This window comes from Sturnira hondurensis, unplaced genomic scaffold (assembly GCF_014824575.4).
Source record: "Sturnira hondurensis isolate 20B ecotype Veracruz unplaced genomic scaffold, ASM1482457v3 Scaffold0002039, whole genome shotgun sequence".
In the NCBI taxonomy this organism is placed as follows: domain Eukaryota; kingdom Metazoa; phylum Chordata; class Mammalia; order Chiroptera; family Phyllostomidae; genus Sturnira; species Sturnira hondurensis.
Window position 1 is genome coordinate 1798473 of NW_028074670.1, and position 18716 is coordinate 1817188.

Below are 18716 nucleotides of genomic sequence, written 5' to 3' on the forward strand. Positions count from 1 at the left end.
TGTATTTCCCATATTAAAATGTGAGCTTCACAGAGCTTTGTGAACTTCACAAAGTCCATATTTTTTTACTACTATATTTCACTGACAATAGTCCCTGGCTCCCTAATAGATGCTCAGTTAGTATTTGTGATGTTTGAATGAAAGAAGAAATGTGACCTCCTTTTATCCCTTGTAGGTTTTAGCATCTTTGATGGTGTGTTCTTTTCTCCAGAGAAGCAGAACCAGTAGGATATGTAAACAGATAGAAAGATTTATTTTAAGCAATTGGTTTATGCAGTTGGGGCTGGGAAGTTCAACATCTGGCTTGATATGCAGAGACTGAGGAGAACCCGTGGTACACTTTCAGTCTGAAGGCTGGTGACCCAGAGACCCAGGAGAGTTGATGGTTAGTTCCCTCTTAAGGCTGGAGAATTCCCTCTTAGGGAGGCTGACTCTGTTGTGTTCAGGCCTTCAAATGATTGGATAAGAGGTCCACCTGTGATGTGGAAGGCACACTGCTTTACTGACAGTTCACTGATTTACAAATGATAATCTCATCCAAAACATCCTCCAAGTTGACATGTAAAATTAACCTTACAGATGGCATCTCCCTTAGTCTTTGTGTCTGGACTCATCATTCTTAAATTTTTTACATGTGGATATTCAGCATAAATGAGTTGTTCTCTTTTGTGTTTTATTTTCTAGAAGTGTACTTCAGAGCTCTGGGTCTTTCTCAGTTTATTTCCCAGATCTTACACCATCTGTCGTGTCTTGGTCCCAGTACTGTCCTGCATCATCTGACCTACTCTCTTCTGAACATTGGGTTTGGAGGCCCAGTCTAGCCCTCTCCCAAACTATCGATGTGGTAGTGGCCATCTTCATATGCAATATTATCCGCTTATCACTTAAAAGAAGAGAAAGAAACTATTTGTTCTTGAGGACTGACAAAGCTAGTTTATTTCAAACCTACTTTGACAGCTAAGCTAGTTTGGATTGAACCTCTGTGTGGACATTATTGGCTATCATCTTCTAGAATTCTTCTTTTTAGTTAAGGTTATAAAACAGTGTGTTATTCAGTGAAACTGTCTGCCACGCATTCGAATACATGGCAGAAAATAGTTTAGTATATTGTGCAGCCTGTTATTTGCTCCTAGCTGAACTAGAATCCCTTTTAAATTATTTCTTATTTTCATTTCTCTAGAGCAGTGGCTTTCACACCATTTTGAAATAAACTTTACATCATATCTTAGAAAACACAAATGAGAATATATAAGCTATATATATGTTTATCTATGCAAGGAAAACTAAAGTATTAAGTTCCCACTTTTTTCATACTGATTAATACCTGCCATTTTGTTTTTCTAACTGAAGCTTTCTCCTAGACATAGAATTTATTTATACTGGGAGATAGTACCACGGCACTGCCAAACCTACTGGACTTAATTGTGTGATGTATTTTTAACCTTAACACATAATTCTTATAAAATGTTTTAGTTAACTAGCAAAATTGAAATTGTTGTATATTAAACTGCATTTTAAATGTGGGACTGTCATTGACTTCTGTACATCTTTTTTTTTTTATGGGAAGAATCCTTACCACAAAACTCACCTAAACATTGTCAGTTACAGCAGTCAGCAGAGTCTGGAGGGGAAACCTGGAACCTCCAGATAGGGCTCACACGAGGGGACTTTAATTATTGTCTCAGTTTCCAGGTTGTAATTCTGGATTGCATTTACCTTTTATGTTCACTTTAGTTTGGTATAGCTGAAGAAAAAGATGGTTTGCGCAAGGACATTCATGGAAACTGGACGTTTTATTTAGCTTTTTTTTGGTTTATTTTTTGTTTCCTTAAAAATTACATTTTTATAGGTTATAAGCAGCAATGCTAACTTTGTAACATTTATTACAAGGTTGTATGTCAAAGTAAATTACTTTGAAACAGTATTGTCCTTTCTACATGATAGGTTATTATTGGGTTGGCCAAAGTTTAATCTTTTCCTATAAGATGGCTCTAGAAGTGCTTAGTTGTCTTTAACTTCATTTGAAATGCTTTTGTTAGATTGTATTGTGACAGCTGTCTTACCAGCATGCATTAAAAAAAAACTTAGCAAAATTGGTGACTTTTTGTGTAGTCATTTTAGTATTGAAGATGGAAGAAAATATGTAACATTTGGCATATTATGCTTTATTATTTCAAGAAGGTAAAAACTCAGCTGGAGTGCAAAAAAATATTTGTGCAGTGTATAGAGAAGGTGCTATGACTGACTGAACATGTCAAAAGTGGTTTGTGAAGTTTTGTGCTAAAGATTTCTCACTGGATGATGCTCTGTGGTTGGGTAGACCAGTTGAAGTTGACAGTGATCAAATTGAGACATTAATCAAGAACAATCAATGTTATATACCACACAGGAGATAGCTGACATGCTCAAAGTATCCAGATCAATAAAGGTATTGGTACAAATCAAAAATGTGTCTTTTATTTTATGGAAAAAACCATACAGGCTTTGGCTAACCTAGTAATACTAAAAAATCTTTTTTTCTTCTATTGATTCTAGAGAGAGTGGAAGGAAGGGAGATAGAGAGGGAGAGAAACATCAGTTGGTTGCTTCTTGTACTCCCTGAACTGGTGACTGAACTCACAACCCAGGCATGTGCCCTGACTGAGAATTGAACTGGTTACCTTTTTGTTTGCAGGATGGTGTCCAGCCAACTGAGCCATACCATCCAGGGCTATAGGTTATGAATAAAAAGGGATTCTAGAACTAAGAAGTTCCAATGTTTTGTGTGTTAAAGTGGGATATTAGTTTTATTTAGGATAGAAATAAAGAGATAGTTTATCTTGGTGCTTGAGAAAGAGCTTTGTAAGCAGACCTTGGATTTCACAGTGGTTTCTTAGATATTTGAAAAGGAAAGATAAATTGGACTTCATCAAAATTAAAATTTGTTATGCATCAGAGGACCTGAAAAAAATGGAAATATTTTCAAATCATGTATCTGGTAAGGATCTAGTATCTATAATATGTGAATAACTTCTACAACTTAACTACAAAAAGGCAATTCAAGTAAATATGGTCAAAGAAGTTGAATAGACATTTATCCAAAGAAAATAAATAAATGTCCAACAAGCACGTGAGATGTACTCACTGTGATGATTATAGTAAAAGCAGCAAATAAGTGTTGGTGAGGATGTGGAGAAATTAGAACCCCCATACACTTCTGGGGAATGTAAAATGGTACAGTTTAACGTTGAATTACCATACGACACTGCAGTTCCACCTAAATGAATTGAAAATAGGTGTTCAAACAGAAACTTGTAGATGAATGTTCATAGCACTATTCACAGTAGCCAAAAGATGAAGACAACCCAAATTGAGGTCTATATAAACAAAATATGGTATATCCATATGATAAAATATTATATTCAAGCATAAAAGAAATTAAGTACATGCTACATGCATGATACATGTTACAACATGGATAAGCATTGAAAATGTTATGCCAAGTGAAAGAAGCCAGGCACAAAAGCCCACAGTATGATTTCATTTATACACAATAACCGAAATAAGCCAGTCTGTGGAGGCAGAAAGTATGTAGTGGTTGCCAAGGGCTGGAGAGAGGTGCAAACAGAGAGACTGCTTAGTTGGTACAGTGATTTCCTTTTGGAGTAATGAAAATGTTCTAGAATTCGTGGTGGTGTTGTATAGCAGTATGAATGTACTGAATGCCACTGGACTGTACACTTTAAAATGGTGAATTTTAGACTTCTGGCCAAGATGGAGGCGTAGGTGGAAACACTGTGCCTCCTCACACAACCAAGTTTAAAGACAATAAAGATTTAGTAACAAAAAGGCAACCAAAACAGACAGAAAAATGAACTGTATGAAAGTCCAACAGCAACGAACCATTCACCCAGACTGATAAGAGGGGTTGAATCAACAGCTGGTGGAGAGGGCTTGCGTAGGAAAAAGTGGCCAGACCGATCCAGGTGCGCAGGCGGCGGTTGCCAGATCCCAGGCGTGGGGTGGCAGTGGGCGGACCAGTGAGGGTGCAAGGTGGCTGGCTGACCGTGGTCACACATTCACGCCCAGATAACCAGGTGAAAAAACGGACAGTGAGACAGAATGTACAACCCAGGGCCCCAGCGCTGGGAAATAAAGCCTAAAAGCACCAATTGGAAACACTTTCAGAGGTCGAGGTGCTGGGAGAAGCTCCCAGGCTCACAGAGAGTTTGTTGGGGAGACCCACAGGGTCCTAGAGGGTGCACAAGCCCACCCACTGGGGAACCAGCACCAGAAGGGCCCAATTTGCTTGCAAGAAGCAGCAGAGGGGACCAAAATCCGAGAGAGCACAGAACAAATGCCATTGCCCCTTCTGACCCCGCCCCCACATACAATGTCACAACCCAGAGACTGTGGGTTGCCCTGCCCTGGTGAACACCTAAGTCTCTGCCCCTCATACATAACAGGCATGAACAGACCAAAACATTATGGCTCAAGAAGAAGAACAGCTCAAAGCCCCAGAGCGAATACTTCTAAGTGACCAAGAGATAGCCAGCCTATCAGATGCACAGTTCAAAATACTGGTCATCAGGATGCTCACAGAACTGGTTGATTTTAGTCACAAATTAGATGAACAACTGAAGGCTAAACTCAGTGAAATAAAGGGAAATGCACAGGGAACCAATAGTGATGGAAAGGAAACTGGGACTCAAATCAATGGAGTGGACCAGAAGGAAGAAAAAAATGACCAAAGAGTGAAGAAACGAGAATGAAAAAAAACGAGGACAGGTTTAGGAACCTCCAGGACATCTTTAAACATTCCAACATCCGAATTACAGGGGTAGCAGAAGGGGAAGAAGAGCAACAAGTGGAAAACGTATTTGAACAAATAATGAAGGAGAACTTCCCCGGTCTGGCAAAGGAAATAGACTTCCAGGAAGTCCAGGAAGCTCAGAGAGTCCCAAAGGAGTTGGATCCAAGAAGGAACACACCAAGGCACATCATAATTACATTAGCCAAGATTAAAATGAAGGAGAGAATTTTAGAAGCAGCAAGAGATAAGGGGACAGTCACCTACAAAGGAGTACCCATCAGACTGTCAGCTGATTTCTCAAAAGAGACCTTACAGGCAAGAAGGGGCTGGAAAGAAGTATTCCAAGTCATGAAATCCAAAGACCTACAGCCAAGATTGCTCTATCCAGCAAAGCTTTCATTTAGAATGGAAGGGCAGATAAAGTGCTTCTCAGATAAGGTCAAGTTCAAGGAGTTCATCATCACCAAGCCCTTATTTTATGAAATGTTAAAGGGACTTATCTAAGAAAAAGAAGATAAGGAATATGAACAGTGAAAGGACAGCAAACACACAGTTATTAACAATCACACCTAAAACAAAAGCAAACCAAGAGGACAGCTAGATCAGGAGTGGAACCACAGAAATGGAGATCACATGGAGGGTTAGCAACAGGGGAGTGGGAGGAGGAGAAGGTACAGAGAGTAAGTAGCATACACGGTAGGTACAAACTAGACAGGAGGGAGGGCAGCAATAGTATGGGAAATATAGAATCTAAAGAACTTGTGAGACATGGACATAAACTAAAGGAGGGGAATGGTGGGGGAGGGGAAATGGGAAACGGGACAACTGTAATGGCATAATCAATAAAATATATTAAAAAATAAAATGGTCCTGGCCGGTGTAGCTCAGTGGATTGAGCGCGGGCCTGCGAACCAGACGATCGCGGTTCGATTCCCAGTCAGGGCACATGCCTGGGTTGCAGGCCAGTTCCCAGCAGGGAACTCATAAGAGGCAACCATACATTGCTATTTCTCTCCTTCTCTCCTTCCCATACTCTCTAGAGACAAATAAATAAATTAAATTAAAAAAAAATGGTGAATTTTATAAGTGAATTTTACTAAATATAGGGGAAAAAAACCTTGCTATTAGATATTTGTGGATGGCCTAAGGTATAGAGACAGAATATACACACACACATACGCATATGTATATATGTTTATATGTATGTATGTATACACATACACATATATATATGTATATATATAGCCCTGGCTGGTGTAGCTCGGTGGATTCAGCACGGGCCTGTAAACCAAAGGATCACGGTTTGATTCCCAGTTAGGGCACATGGCTGGGTTGCAGGCCAGTTCTGAGGAGGGAATGCACACGAGGCAGACACACATTGATATTTCTCTCCCTCTCTTCTTCTTCCCTTCCCCTCTAAAGATAAATAAATAAAATCTTTTTAAAAAAGAAATACATATACACGCATACACATTATACACACACACATAATTTAAAACGATACTGTGTACTGAAATGGCATTTATTAGCCAAAGATAGGACAATCTACGGTATGTTTTCAAAAGGATAATACTTGTAACTGGTTAAGCTCCATCAAAAGTGGTTAAATTCATCAGTTCATAAAGATAATGTTCTGGTTATAGCTACATAAACCACCTGGAGCTTGGGGCAAAATAACCTTGACTGTCTCAGTTCTGGAGGTTGCCTGGGCTCAGCTGGTCTCAGGGTCCCTCATGAGGTTGTAGTCAGGCAGTGGCTGGGGATAGTCATCTCAAAGGCTTCCTCACTCCCATGTCTGGCAGTTGATACGGCTACAGCTGAAGTCTCAACTGGGGCTGTTGGCTGGAACACCTACATGTGGCGTCTCTCTGTCTGGACTTCCTCACAGTTTGGTGGCTGGGTTCCCAGAGCAAGTGTGGTAAGTGACAGCCTAGCAGAAGCTGTGTCCCCTTTTATGCTCTAGTCTTAGAAGTCACAGAGCATCACTTTCACTGCCCTCTATTAGTAAATTAGTAACAAAGTCCCAACCTTGTTCAAGGTGAGGGTAGTAGAACTCACCTGGAGGAGTGGCAAGATTCTGGAAGAGCTTGTGATACAGGAAATATTATTCCAGTCAGTTTGGATAATATAGTCTGCCTTACAGCCATGTTTTACCTCCCTCCATGTGCAAATACATTCACAACCTTCCTTAAAACACTTCAAAATCTCATCCCATCACAGCATCAGGCTTAGACTAGGACCAGGACCTTGTCATCTAAATCAGATTCCTCTGTAAATAAGACATTTGGATGTGGATGTGGTCCCCATGATATAGCTCCCTAAGTACTTTTCAATCTAAAGACCTGTCAACTAAAGAGACAAGTAATCTGTTCCCTATATAACTAACATATAATATATGTAGAGCGGCAAGCACTCTAAGACACTCCCATTCAAAGATGGAGAAAAAAGGGGCACACAGCAGTCACTTGTGTAACAGATGTAAACTCTGGGCACAGTAGGATTTAGTCCTCTGCTGCCTGAACGACTCTTCATAGCTCTTGATTCTATTCTCTGGGGTTCTAGTTTCACCCCTTGAATTATCCTTTTCCAGAAAATGTAGCCTATTTGCAGCCGAGTCATTTTCTCAAGACTGATGTCTATAGAATTTTGAGGGCCCAAAAGCCTGTTTTTGTTTTGTGCTGTGCCCTTTTAAATCCAAGCTGGCATATTTTTCATCAATATAGTTTTCTTAACAACTTTGTTTCCTGTGAGTGGGCTTTTTCTCCACTCTACAAAAGCCATCCCCACAAATCTTACTGAGAGAAGGCCCTTCTGCATTTTGGGTTCCCTGTGAGGCTGCCGTGGGGTAAAACTCTTAAGACTCTCCGTAGCGGTGTTTAACAGAAAGATAATGTGAATCATACCCTGAAGATCCTTAGTGGCCCTTTTTTCTATGTAAAAGGTTCTGTGAGGCACATCTTTTTAGATCTTTTGAGGTCTTAAAGGATTTTTTTTTTAGGATTTTATTTATATTTTAGAGGAGGAGGGAGGGGGAAAGAGAGGGAGAGAAACATTAATGTGCAAGAGAAACATCCGTCCGTTGCCTCAAGCACACCCCCAGCTGGGGACCTGGCCTGCAACTGAGGCGTGTGCTCTGACTGGGAATCGAACCTGATAACTTGTTTTGTGGCACAGTGCCCAACCCCCTGAGCCACACTAATCAGGGTGGTCTTAGAAGATCATTGCTGACTGAAGCAGCTGAGAATGGAAACAGTTGTATTTTACAAATGCTTTATAAAATGTCAAGGAGCCAAATCCTGGCTCCTTGACATTTCTTTTAAATTACGTTTTATAGCTGATTTTCACTCTTTTCATACTCTGCTAAGAGAAACCAGTTGGCATTTTTGTTGAACATTCTGCTTGGAACTCTTATTTAGCTAAATCCATCAGTTCATAAAGTATTTACTATATAACTGTATCTAATTTTCTATTTTGTGTGTCTCACTGTAGGTGACAATTTTGATTAACTCTTGCCACTACATAACAAAGGATGCTTTTCCCCCAGGTTCCAAAAATATAATATTTTTCTCACTTTTCCTTAGCCCTCACCAATGCCCTCCATGAAGACCATCAGGCTTCTGCTAACAGTTTCTTCAAGGCCCTTCCAATTCCTCCTGCTTGGTCCCTCCTCCCCCGTCCCGTCCCAAAGTCAGTCCCTCATACTTTCTGTTTTGTTGCAGCAATACCCCACTTCCAGGTATAGCCAAAAGCAACTGTTTGATTATAATGTATTACCCCAAACTTAGTGCTGTAAATAACAGCATCATTTATTATTTTACAATAGTAACATTTATTATATAGGTAGAAATTATGCTTATGTTATATATAAGTAATATAAATAAAACATTTATTATATAAGTAAATATTTATTTTAGTTCTAAAGGTTTCTGGGCTTAGGAGGTTCTCGAGATGTCATAAGGTTGCAAGGTTCTAGAAAAAAAATACAATCTGTCACAATAAATAAACGAAGAAAAACCCAAAACACCTAAATTGAAATTCGTATTATCAGAGGGTAATTGGATAAAAGTGTAAAAAGAATCAAGCATTTATCCTGCCTTTCCCGTATGAACTGTACCACTGGGTAACCAAATTATAGATTGGGAGAAATGTCTTTTTATAAAGTATGTCAAATAATAAATGAAAAATAATGAATTATAGGTCACTTTTTGCAACTTTTGGTAAATTAATAGATTTAGATATTGTACATCAACATGGTAGGTAACATCATAAAAAGAGAGACAACCCAAATTGTGTACCTCTTGATGAAAGAACACACGGCCACCTAAAGTTTTGCCCAAGAGAGTAAACCTGAGTCCAAGCAAGTGTCTGGATGTAACTAGTTTACAGGAAGTAGAGAGGACAGGAACATGTTAAATTACACCTTGAACAAAATCCAGTCTAGAGAATTCTACAGGTCAAGCAACCCAAATTCTCCAACAAATTCATTATTGGAGGGAAAACCTATAGATTAAAAGAGACTTAGAATACATTAATTTTTTTTTTAATGTAGACAAAACTAGCTGTAAGTAAGAGTCCCAAGTTAGGACTCTTACTTGGGTGATAAAACCATGAAAAACTTAAACTTCCTGACTTTTAAAATATATATATATATATATATTTTAGATTTATTTATTTATCTTTAGAGGGGAAGGGAAGGAGAGAGAGAAGGAATATCAATGTATGATTGCCTCTCGTGGGTCCCCCGCTGGGAACTGGCCTGCAACCCAGGCATGTGCCCTGACTGGGAATCGAACCAAGATCATGTGATTCACAGGCCTGCGCTCAATCCACTGAGCTACACCAGCCAGGGCAAATTTCCTGACTTTTAAAGCCCTATTCAGGATATTAAATGCTACAGAGAATATGAGGATGGGCTAATGAATATGGTAATTTTAAAAAATCAAGAACTACTGTTTCAGATAAAACCCTATTAATCTGTGTCATGATATCATTTCTGTATTTTTCTCATACAGAACCATGAAACTTTTTATTGCTATCATTTTTGCTTATAAAAGATAATTCTTTTTACATTTTATCCCCTCTTAAATCAGGGTATATTTTACAATGGAAGGTGTGTTGTTTAATTAAAAGCATTTTCATAGCCCATCTTTAAAAAACAAAAATCCAGAAAGGCAGTCCTATGTTCATTGCAGTGTTATTTACAATAGCCAGGATTTGGAAGCAGCCCAAGTGCCCATCAGTAGATGGGTAGATAAAAGAGCTGTGGTACATTTACACAGTGGAATACTACTCAGCCATAAAAAGAAGGAACTTTTACCTTTTGCAACAGCATGGACGGACCTAGAGAACATTATGCTAAGTGAAATGTGCCAGTCTGAGAAAGACAAGTATCATATGACTTTATTTATATGTGGAATCTAGTGAACAAAGTTAGCTAACAAAATAGAAACAGGCTCATAGATACAGAGAACAGACTGACAGCTGTCAGAGGGGAAGAGGTTTGTGTGAAAAAGGAGAAGGAATTAGGCAAAGAAAAAACCTCATAGACATGGTCAAAAGTATGGTGATTACCAGAGGGAAAGGTGGAAGAGGGTAAAGGGATAGGTGATGAAAGGAGACTACACCGTATTGTGGTGGTGAACACACAGTACCATATACAGATGTTATGTTATAGAATTATACACCTGAAACCTGTATACTTTTATTAACCAATGTCACCCAATAAATTCAATAAAAGTTTTTTCTAAAAATCCAGAAAAATTCTAAAAAGAATAGTACTAAAGGAGAGGACTATCTCTATCAGATGAAGAGCTAATTCTAATATGCAGTAGTTGATGCGTTGTAATAGTGTGTGGATAAGTAGATAAGTGGAACAAAGTAGAACTCGAAATGCATTAAAGAATTTCATACATTTGAAAGGTGGCATTTCAAATCATTAGGAAAAAATGAATCATTCAGCCTGTGACTTCGGGACAACAGAACAGACATCTGGAAAAAAATAAAATTGAATCCATACCTTATACTTTACTGTAGATTCAAAGATTTAAATATTAAAAAATGAATCCATGAGAGTGGAAGAGTCCATGGAAGAATTATTGTATAATCTGATGGTGGCTTTCTAGGAATATGTGAAAACCCAAAAGGCATAAAAGGAAAAATTGATGATTTGGACTATGTAAAAGTAATCTTTTGCATAGCCTAACCTACCATATGCAAAGGTGAAAAGCAGGTCACAAACTGGATAAAAACATGCAATTTGCAGATACATGGTAGCCTCTCTTTATGTGTAAAGAACACTTAAAAGAATATGAAAAAGATTAGTCTTATTTAAAAGTAGTGAAAGGATATACTCTGGTAGTTCATTTAAGAGGAAATAAAAAGGGATATATGAACTGTCATAGTAAGGGAAATTGTGATTAAAATTACATTGAAAGTATGGTGGAAAGGCCGTGGAAAAACATTCTCATTATTTCTAGAGGACAGTTTGGTTAATTTAGCAATATTTATCAACATTGGGTATTTTACTTTAAGAATTGGCCTAACATGATGTGTTTCCGAGGCAGAATTACTTACATAACAAAAATTAAGACAAAACCCTAATGTCCATCTAAAGAGAGCCTGTTAAATACACTAAGTAACATCGATACAGTGGAATACTGAATCTGTAAAATCCACTGGGGGGATTTTCATGTACTGATAGAGAATGATCTTAAATACATATATTGTTGAATGAACTTTTGTGCAGAACTAGGTGTATATTATGGTATCTTTTGTGTAAAGGGGGGTATGTCAGATATTCTCTGTCACCAAATATATGTGAATGTACAAGAAGTTGATAGCATTGGCTGCCTCTGAGTCGCTGGTGGTCAGAAGTGTGAGGGAGTGTTCTCTCTGTAAATAACTTAAACTTTGAGTTTTGATTTTAAATTTTACATTATAACTAGAAACTACAAGTGTACAGTCACATCAAATACATTCTGTCAAAGGGAGGGAAGAAGGTTAAGCTAAAAGAAAGTAGAAGATGAATAAAGACGCAGGTTAAACATAAATGTTGATGTGCACAAGGTGTTCTCAAATTCTAGCGTTGAACTCCACAAAGTGGAGTTGTTGACATGAAAGTATAGATGCAGTTCTGCTTAAAATTTCATATGACCTTTATAGAACAGTAGGGAAAGAAACACTCTTCTGTTAAATGCAGTTCAAAAATGTGGAGAATCTACACATCGGTAATAATTGAACTACTTAAAAATTAATTATAGCTGATTTACATATTATAAAATACCTAATTTTTAATTTTTTGTTTTTTCCAAATTAGTTAATATATATATTATTTTTGGAGAGGGAAGGGGAGGGAGAAAGGAAGAGGAACATCAGTGTGTGTGTTGCCTCTAGTGCTCTCCCTACTGGGGATCTATCCTGCAACCAAGGCATGTGCCCTGACTGGGAATCCAACCTGCTACCCTTTGTTTCAAAGGCTGGTGCTCAATCCACTGAGCCACACCAGCCAGGGCCAAATTAGTGAATATGTTGATTTGATGTTTCCATTAGGCTTTGGCAAAATTTGGCAAATTTTCACTGTAAATTGCAATTATAATTCTAGAGTCATTTCCTGTGCTGTTTAATCAGGTGATATATTTTCTCCACACTTAAGGTACTTCTGAAAGAAGTTTGTGTATTTCTGATATTCCTTGGATGCAGCTTCATTAAGGAGCCTAAAGAAAGCATTTTTCCCTTGACTTGCAGTTTGATTTTCTACTTGCTATAAAGAAGTATTTTATTTATGAATGCCATAAATTTGAAATTTTAGAGTGATAGCAATGAATGGTTGAAGTTTATCAAAACTTTTCCCAGACAGTACCACTTAGGTGTGCATTTGTTTGTTTTAAGGGATCCATACATATATCGTTAAGAAACATTTCAGTTATGTGCTTTCTGTGATTAAAACAAATCACAAAGCATTGCCCTGATTATTTAGTTTTGTATAAGATAGACTATTTATATGGAGATAAATATTTACTTGAGCCTGTATTACATTAGTTAAAATAATTTATATAACAGTGTAAAATAAATTAAGTTTACAAAGAAAAAAATAGGTATTTTATACTATTTTATTTCTTCTTGCCAATTAAGAAACCGTACTGCAAATCACAGTTATATCCAAGAAGTAGTTAGCATATATAACATTTAAAAGTGCTAATTAATTATAGTCTGATAATTTTTTTAATTTTAGAATTTATTTTATATGAGCCTTGGTGTGCAGGAAACATCACTGTTTTTTAAGGGTCTGTAAATGTTTCATGGTAAAATAATTTCTGAAAGTGAACTAATTTTTGTTTAATGGAGACATTTGTAATAAAAGTATTACTTCTTTAGTCCAACCCTAAAAGCTTCCCAGGATCTTTCAACTGTACAGATCGTGATGTTTTCTTCCTCCTTCCTAGAGCTGCCTCTGTGGGAAGTTTGTCCTCCGCCCCCTCCGACCATGCCGTAGGTACTCTACTGCCGGCCGTTCTGGGTACGTAGTTCGTCTCTCTGTAAACAGGTTTTCGAGTGCTGAGGTGTGTGCGCATATTTTCCTTGAATATGGGAATAGCTGCTTAACACCTTTTTTTCTTAAGGAGTATGAACACTGCAGCTTTATCATAATATCTTTGGAGCTTTGCTTATTTGTAGGTGAAAGTTTATTTCACTCCTTTTGATTCTTTGGCAATTGAATGGCACTCAAGGTCGATGCCCTGCCACCCTGGCCCCGTATGCTGTCTTCCATTCTGTGGCAAATAGATTTCTTCCCAGAACTCAGCACACTGTAACTTCAAAAGTGTTTGTTAGGTCTCTTTGACATTTATATTATCTTACTTTTGTAAAGGTTTATTTTATTGTATTAACAGAAATGTGTGAGTAAGGGAAGAGAGGCTTTGAAAGTTAGTGATACTTCTTTTTCAGGTTCAGAGGAAGTGTCATGGTTGTGAATGTTCTGAATTATAAGTGTTAAAGGGTAGATGGCTTCATAGCTACCTATCTGAGGTATTACTGTATTTTAGTTTTTAGGTATTGATAAATATCATTTTTCTATTTTGGACATGTTTTAAAATAAATCAGGGAAAGGTGGTGTGCAGCTATGGTGATAAACTTGAAATAGAGGTTAGAGGTCTTTGAGTAGTAGGTTTAGGAGAGCCAAGAAATGTAAATGTGTTTCCTATTTCTTTCACTTAGGTTGTCACCTGGCAAAATTGCTGGAGCTGGTCTTTTATTTGTTGGTGGAGGTATTGGTGGCACTATCCTGTATGCCAAGTGGGATTCTCATTTCCGAGAAAGTGTAGAGAAAACCATACCTTACTCAGACAAAGTCTTTGAAGTGGTTCTTGGTTCCCCACCTTATAGTGTCCCATTGTCAAAGAAGCCGGTAAGCATTTTAAATATTATTTCACTTTACTCTATGGAATATTTTTAAAAGTAGGTTGTTTCAACTTGAAAGTATCTTGCATGTATAATTCAGTAGAATTTGCCAGATGGGTTTGTCAGTTTTTTTAAAATATTAATCCGCCGCGTTAGATTTGTAACCCTTTGGAGTCCCTTAAGTCCTCCCATTTAGTACACACCACGTAGGAAATAACTGTGTGGCTCTTGAAGGTAAATGGAAGAGCCAGTCCCACAGAGGTGACGCTGGCTGCCCTGTGGACCAAAGGAGTCTATGTCAGCCTACACCAGTGCGGCTGTCGAGCTCTGACTTAAAAACCAGAAACATAAACGTAGAGTGGTTATGACATACAATCCAGATGTTTCCATTAGTAACGGTTCCTTTTAGACCACAAAACAGTCTTGAGAATTTTCAGTTACATGGTGATTGGTTCTTCAGTACTGATGGGCATCCCTTGGACTTTGTACATATTCTTTAGTTTCATTCCTTCCTCTCCTCCACCCTCCAAATAGGCTTAAAAAATAAAATCTTAAGTGTATCTTATTCAAACAACTGCTTGAAAAAGTTTACAAAGGAGAGCACAGATTTTTGCTGATTTGGGATTGGGTATTCTGTGAAGCTGGACATGGCTGACATCAGTTCATGCTTAGAAACTGGGTAGACTTCTGTTCTCTAGTATCTAGCATGGTCTAGAGACCAGTCCTGTGACAGTTAATGTCTAGAAAAGAAAGTGTCGTCTGGCAACCCCCATCCCCCAAACATGCTTTTTCTTTCTTTCTTTTAAAAAAAAAATTATATATCTATTTTTAGAGAGAGAGGGAGGGAGGGAGAAAGAGAGGGAGAGAAACATCAATGTGTGGTTGCCTCTCACGTATTCTCCACCCAGGGGTCTGGCCTGCAACCCACACATGTGCTCTGACTACGAATTGAACCGGTGACCCTTTGGTTCACAGGCTGCACCCAATCCACTAAGCTGCACAAGCCGGGGCGAAACATGCTTTTTCAAAATGTCTTTGTTTAGTCTTATACATTGTTTATGCTCCCATATGAACTTCAAATGTTTATGCGGCCTGAGGGAGACAGTCTGGCAGCTCCAGTAGTCAAGGAGCAGAGTCCTCTGGATTCATTCTAAAATCCTGGTCCATTTTAAGCTGCATGACCCAGGAGAAATAGCTGGAAGCATTTCTAGGAGCATGGAGTCAGGCTGAACAGTTCAGAGTGGTGTTCTGTTCTCACTCGACGTGACCTCAAGTGTCATTTTTTGTAAGTGACTTGTTACTCTCTCAATAATTGCCATGACTTCTCCTCAGTCCTTTAGCTACCCTGCTGAACATTTCCACTCGGATGACTTGGCAGATCCATACTGCACGACCTCCAAACCTACACCCTTCCTGATCTGCTTTATTTGTATTAAAGATAGTACCATGCTGTCAGGCAGCTAGGTTAGAGTTCTTGGATTCATCTCTATAGTTGCCTGTATTTTATTAGCTATTCTGTCTTATTTCATTTCTTTTTTTTTAAATGTTGAAGTGTTCTTTTTTTTAAATTTTATTTTATTTTTATTTATTTATTTTCAGAGAGAGGGGAAAGGAAGGAGAAAGTGGGAGAGAAATATCAATGTATGGTTGCCTCTTGTGTGTCCCCTGCTGGGAACTGGCCTGCATCCCAGGCACGTGCCCTGACTGGGAATCAAACCGCGTTACTCAGGTTCGCAGGCCTGCGCTCAATCCACTGAGCTACACCAGCCAAGGCCTTATTTCATTTCTTATACTTATTCTTTTTCTTGCATTACCAGTATCCTTATCTTTTATTGGTGTATCACTTCGGACCTTTACCACTTCATATCTGCATTATCTTCCACACTGGACTAGTTCTTCTCCCCCTACACAGTCTTTCCCATCTTTCTCCCAGTCTCCACACCCTAACGTAGATCTCTCCTAACATAATCTAGGCCATCCTCATATCAATACCAGAGAATCTTGTAAGTGCTATCATGTTTTCATTATATTTTCTTGAGTCCATTTATCAGGAAGTTTTATACATTCCCTATTTTTTTAAAGATCTTATTTATTCATTTTCAGAGAGAGGGGAAGAAAGGGAGAAAGAGAGGAGAGAAACATCAATGTGCAGAGAAACATTAGTCCATTGCCTCTCACAAGCCCCCAAACTAGGGAGACTTTAGAGATTGTCTCTTGTTCCTGAAGAAGGGAAGTGAAGCCAGGAACTGTTAACCTAGGAACCGGCCATCGTCTCCTCTACTCTGTAGTCTGTGGTTGTCACAGTTCTTAACTTGACATTTGATATGCTTGGCAGCCTGGCTTTTATTTTCCTCTCCAGTCTTCTCACTGAATGGTCCTGCACATCAATCCTTAGCTTCATGCCAGTTTCCCTTACAAATATACCTGTGCTTTCCATTCATTCATTCATTCATTCATTCAACATATGTATATCAAATGATTATTATGGCTAGGACCTTCTTTAAAGCACAGAACTAAACAGGGATCCCTTCCATTTGCATGACTTTTCCTGTGGTGGTCTTCTACCTGGAATTACTTCCTTCCTTTGCCTGTTAATGTTCTCTTCAAGTCCTACAGTCTTCACTACACAGACCAAAGTGAGTTTTCTCACTGCCGAATTAAAGTAGCAGTGAGTTTTCGTTAAAATTTTTTTTATAATTTAATCAGCATTCTGTATTGTTGTACATTGTTATTACTGCTTTTGGAAACTATGCATTTTATTTCATGGGACTCCTTTTAGTGCCAACATGTATAAATAACATAGTAAATATTGAGAGAAGGTAATCTTAAAATCTTTTTGATCGGCATGGAATACGACCAGCCTAAATGGAGACCAATGCTATGTGTTCTTGCATGGGACTTAATATTTAAAAATGTCCTTTCTCTCAAATTTCACACTAAATTTGTGCATAGTTGAGAGAAATGACACACACACACACACACACACATATCTAGTAAGAATTCTAATAGGTTTTTCTAGACATTGAAGAATTAGACAAGGTGATTTTAAAGTTCCTGTGGAAGGATAAGTAATGTAGCCAAGAACATTTTGAAAAGTGTTGGAGTGGGGAGGGGTTGGGTAACCCTTGCTTTTCCAGATAACGACTGTGGTATAATCTTTCTTTAATAATAAAGTTTTGACACATGATTAGAAATTAGAGATAGAACAACTGAGTCTAGAAATAGATCCTATTTATACGCAAACATTTATTGTGAGAGTATGAGTTGCCAGAACTTTATATGAAAGTGACCTGTTGATGTGTGTTGAGAATAGTCAACCCCTTTGACCCAGCAATTCATCTTAAGGCAGACTGTCTTCCAGGTACCACACTACAGTGCTTTTCAATTAGATGGGTAAGAATGTTTAACAAAACAACAGGAACCAACTTCAGTGACCAGTCATACATAGTGACTGATTAAGTTGTGGGTTTTGCAACTACACTAGGATATGCTGTTAAATTAGGATATTATGTAATAAGAAAGAATTTCTTGACCTGGAAGAAAATGTCCACAATAAATTGTTAAATGAGAAAAGGCAAGTTACATGGTAATTTGTATAATACTGCCCTATTTTAGTTTGTTTAAAGAAATGAGAAATTGTGTATATGTACATTCCTGAGCTTCTGCTGGGGTGCGAGCAGGGTGAGGGAAGAGTTCAGGCTATCGGCAGCAGCTACCTGCGAGTGCTGGAAGGGAAAAGAGTCCTACAGAGGCAAATTGAAACCATTGCTGTATCTCGGTGCTATTTTGCTGGTTCTAGTGAGCATGTATTTCATGATTTAGAAAATAAAATTTTAATAAGAAATGCATATATGTTTAATTTCTGACTGTGACAGAGTTTAGGACCATTTCTGTTTTGTTTGATTAGTCATCTCTGGGATATCCGAGTTCCTCTGCCTGCCGAGTGGGATAACGTAGGTAGTAAATGAAAATACTGCTTCTGGTAATTTTCTCCAGCTCCTCATCTGGCAGTCCTGTTAACGTGAACAGTGCCTTAAACTAAAGGCACGTGGGAACTGAGGAAAAGAAGGCAAGGCAGTTGGATTATGTATTTTAATGTGTGGTTGCATGAATCCTGGAGATCAAAGATATAAGAAGCTAGTTTCATTTTTACTGAAGGCCTGTAAAAATCACTTGTTTCTAACTGAATGTATACAGAACACACCATGATTTGATTTAAGAAGCAAATAGAAGTAGTCTTTTCAACATTGTATATGTAAAATAGTGGTGTTTAACAGGATAGTCATACATTATGTACTTTATTAGTTGCCTTAAGAGAAGTCTTGTCACCACAAAAATATGGGCTAATCCTTAGGAATGAAATTTTTGGATTGCATTCTTCTCATACGAAGGCTTCTCTTACTGTGGTTAATAAAATATGTTGTAAAGTGTTAACTTTATGTTAAAAACCTGAAAGACTTGACTTTTGAAATAACACACATTACTGTATATATCTATATCTATATATATACTACCTTTTTAGATAAAC

General features: G+C 38.0%; 1 protein-coding gene across 9 annotated transcripts in view; it reads left to right on the plus strand.

The window, feature by feature from the left end:
* The window catches only part of IMMT (inner membrane mitochondrial protein), a 52292-nt gene that overhangs the window by 4496 nt on the left and 29080 nt on the right, over window positions 1-18716 (plus strand). For all 9 annotated transcript variants that reach the window (XM_037039049.1, XM_037039030.1, XM_037039038.1 and 6 more), the window contains exons 2-3: window positions 13234-13307; window positions 14006-14195. In XM_037039049.1, coding sequence (XP_036894944.1) covers window positions 13234-13307; window positions 14006-14195 — 264 coding nt within the window. The remainder of the gene's footprint in view (window positions 1-13233; window positions 13308-14005; window positions 14196-18716) is intronic.